At 36.4% G+C, this 3,694-nt stretch overlaps 1 protein-coding gene across 1 annotated transcript; it reads left to right on the top strand.

Annotated features, from left to right (window-relative positions):
• The first annotated feature begins 1,380 nt into the window (after nucleotides 1-1,380).
• On the top strand, nucleotides 1,381-2,220 carry LOC139865609 (transcription repressor OFP13-like). The gene has a single exon (XM_071853678.1). It carries the CDS (start codon nucleotides 1,381-1,383, stop codon nucleotides 2,218-2,220), a length of 840 nt encoding a protein of 279 aa, XP_071709779.1.
• Nucleotides 2,221-3,694: the final 1,474 nt, after the last annotated feature.

The raw sequence follows: 3,694 nt of genomic DNA, 5'->3' as shown, positions 1-3,694 counted from the left end.
GTTGGATACAGTGATAGTGATTGGGCTGGAGACATAGATGATCGTAAGAGTACGAGTGGTTTCGTGTTCTATATGGGAGATACGGCGTTCACATGGAGCTCGAAGAAGCAACCCATTGTGACTCTGTCAACGTGTGAAGCCGAGTTTGTAGCAGCAACATCGTGCACCTGTCATGCAATATGGCTCAGGAAGTTACTAAATGAGCTTAAGTTTTTTCAAAAGGAAGCTACGGAGATATATGTGGATAACAAGTCTGCGATTGCTCTAGCAAAGAATCCAGTCTTCCATGATCGAAGCAAGCACATCGATACGAAATACCATTTCATCAGGGAGTGTGTTACAAATAAAGAGGTGCAGATAAAGTACACGAAGTCATTCGACCAAGGTGCTGATATTTTCATAAAGCCTCTAAAACACGAGACTTTTCAGAGATTACGGAATATGCTCGGAGTGACGAAATCAAGTTTAAGGGGGGCTGTTGGAAACTAAACTTGATTGTGGGCTATTTGTTTTGGATTTGGGCTTGCAAGTATACAAATATTTTGGATCAAGATTATAGCCCATTATGTAGAAATTTCTTGTAATATGTAGTAGTGAAAGTGTGTAGAATGTGTGTAGAATAATCTTGTAAAATATCTAAGTCTAGAATTATCATGAAAATACTTAGGAAATATCTAGATATTAGATGATGAAGTATTCTAGACTAGTCCATGGTGTAGTATAAATAGATGGATTCACCTCTCATTTGTAATCAAGCAACAAAGCAATTCAATAAGCAAATCAAGTAATAAACAAAGCCTTCAAAATCAATCAAACTTCTAAATCATCAATCCTCTCTTCCACAAATAATATACATAACCTCCTATTTCTAACAAAGTGGTGGTATCATTAGTTTCATTTTCTTATTTGAATGTGATATGTTGTTAGATTTTGTGTTGGACGGTTCGATTAGTTTAGTGTTTGTTTCATGATTGTTTAGTATCCTTGTTCGTTTTGTTTGGTTTCGGGAAGCCTTGAGTTTAGTTTGTTTAGTTTGCTTGTTTAGATGTCTAGTTTCGAGGTTTGCCGTTTTTCCTTTGTATCTTTTGATTTTTGGGGCACTTTCATTTTTCGTGAAAGTGTTTTCGTTATAAAGTCTTCGTTTTTTTGCCAAAAAAAAATTGTTATATATTGCATTAAATAAACAGCAATTTCTACATGCCTCTTTGTTATATTAAATACACCAACATACGTCTTTAACACACCCATTTTCTTTCCACCTCTCACTATTTATATTTATTTCACTCCATCCTTTCTTGTGATCACAATTAATACCAAGCCAACAAATAGAATTTTGAAAACCAAACACAACTACATTCTACACCAATAGCCATCAACAGTATGAAGCTAATTCCTTCATCCCTATCATTGTTCAACAAACCAAAAGAAACATGGTTATGGCCTACTTGCAAAAACCCTAAAACACTATCTTTTCGTGCTAGTCCTAACGATACGATGTTTAAAACCGTCAATTCTGTTTATTTCGACCCTAAATATGCTCAAAATGTTGAAGCAGAAATCGAGACCGTCACCCCCGAATCATGCTTCACAAATTCCTCGGAATCTGCTAGTATATCAACAGAATCCGAGGAATATTTTAATACCAATGAGTACTCCTCAGTAGAGACCATTGTACGTGGGGCCAGGTCTGAAAGATTATTTTTCGAACCTGGTCCCACTACTAGTTCTATTCTTGAAGGTAATAAACAATTTGTAAATTTGGATATTGAAGATCATGGTGGTGGTGATAGCAATGACAAATGTGACAATAATAATGGTGATATACCATATAAAGAAAGTGTTGCAACTGCGATTGAATCACAAAATCCACAAGAAGATTTCAAGAAATCAATGGAAGAAATGGTGGAGATGCACGGTTTAAAAGATTGGGAGTGTTTAGAAGAATTATTAGGGTGGTTTTTAAAGATGAATGGGAAGAACCACCATGAGATCATTGTTGGTGCCTTTCTTGATTTGCTTGCCGGAACTTCTGGTGGTGACGGTGGCGATGGTGGGACCAATGGTGGTGGTGGTGGTGATGGTGGTGCTTCTACTTCCGATTATTCTACAGCTTCTTTTATTTCTGTTGCTTCTAGTTTCACTGATCCTCTTAATTTTTCTCTTTTGTCTAAAGTTGGTGAGAAGGAAATTATTGAGGAAGAAAAAAATACTCGTAATTAGTTATTAGATTCATTCTTTAATTTATTTAATTACTAGGATTCAGCAATTTCTAAATTATAGGTTTAAATTATATGTAGTTAGTAGTTGTACATATATAATATGTTTTTTTTTTTTTTTAATTATTTTTTTATTTTTATTTTGGGGATGCTATAATGGTTATGAACTTGGCAATATCAACTTTGTTTTACTATATTCATCTGCTTGGCTCGAGTAGTTGAGTGGTGTCGGGGTGAGATTCAATTTGGAGTACTGTCATCAATTTAGGTTCAATTCTCACTTCAAGCAGAGAATTTCTAACTTTTGATGGTACTGTCAACATCAATGTGATTTGGGAAGGTCTCTGGGAGTGTTTTTCAACCTTTGATGGTACTGTCAACATCGTCGCGAATTGGGTTTCCTTCTAACGCGTGTGTTGGTGAAAAATGGGAGAATTCGATGTCAATATCGCCATTTAAAAAAAAATATTCATCTGTCTCATATTATTATTCTTTTTTTAGAGGATTAATTCTTCATTTTAATAAGAGTCAAAACTTTAAAATAAATAAAATGTAGAATGTAAATATGTAGTAATAGTTAACCACGCATGCTTGCCTGAGTAGTTACCGAGTTATCCAATGAAGCACACCACCCAGGTTCAATTCTTCGCTATGCCAAATTGTTCAAAAAGGGAGTGTGACTAGAAGGTGCGCATAATGCGCAATTCACCCGGTACCAGGTCTCGCGCTCGGGGGCTTGATTATCCGAGGTTTTACCTTCTATGAAGAGCCAATGTACTCGTTCATAGGAGGGTTTCCTTGCTTACCCAAAAAATATGTAATATTGACACTTTTAAATTGCGTTTAATTTTTTTTTTTTAACCTGGGTATCCAAACGGTCAACTTGACTAATCCCAGAGCGACTACTCGCTACGCGAACAGCCCGGAGTCATTGCAGGCGAACCTCCGTGGCCATGAGTGGATAACTGTGGATGCCTGGAATCGAACTCTTGACCTCCACTATAAAAGGTCAGGGTCTTAACCATTCAACCACCACACTCATGGTTAAATTGCGTCTAATTGTCTAACAACAATTAAATTGGAATAAATGGACTAATTAGGTAATTTGGTAATTAATTTGTTATAAATATAAAATAAAATAAAATAGGATAACATATAACATAAGTACATAACATAAAATAATTAAGCTTGGGAAGAAATATTTATATTCAAAAGTTGTTATATTAAAACTTACTAAATGTTTTTTTTTAGAACAGCGAATTTGGGATCACCCGAGGGGGACTTAACCACCCGTTGCGATCATCTTCCGTTTCGACTATGCCGATGCAGTGATATTAACCTGCCCCCTATCGCTGACCGGGAGGAAACCTTGAACCGATCCAAGGGCACGGCCAAGTAAAACCCCCCACCCCTTTACCCCCAACACAATGTGGGAAATGTGCTATGGGTGGATCTTTACATGGCAGGGATAGAATTGC

This window comes from Rutidosis leptorrhynchoides, chromosome 9, assembly GCF_046630445.1.
Source record: "Rutidosis leptorrhynchoides isolate AG116_Rl617_1_P2 chromosome 9, CSIRO_AGI_Rlap_v1, whole genome shotgun sequence".
NCBI lineage: Eukaryota > Viridiplantae > Streptophyta > Magnoliopsida > Asterales > Asteraceae > Rutidosis > Rutidosis leptorrhynchoides.
Note: the sequence above shows the minus strand (reverse complement) of the source record. Positions and strands in the feature narration are given on the sequence as shown.

Excerpts from the sequence above, each read along its gene's own strand:
- LOC139865609 (XM_071853678.1), top strand. The coding sequence starts at position 1,381 with ATGAAGCTAATTCCTTCATCCCTATCATTGTTCAACAAACCAAAAGAA.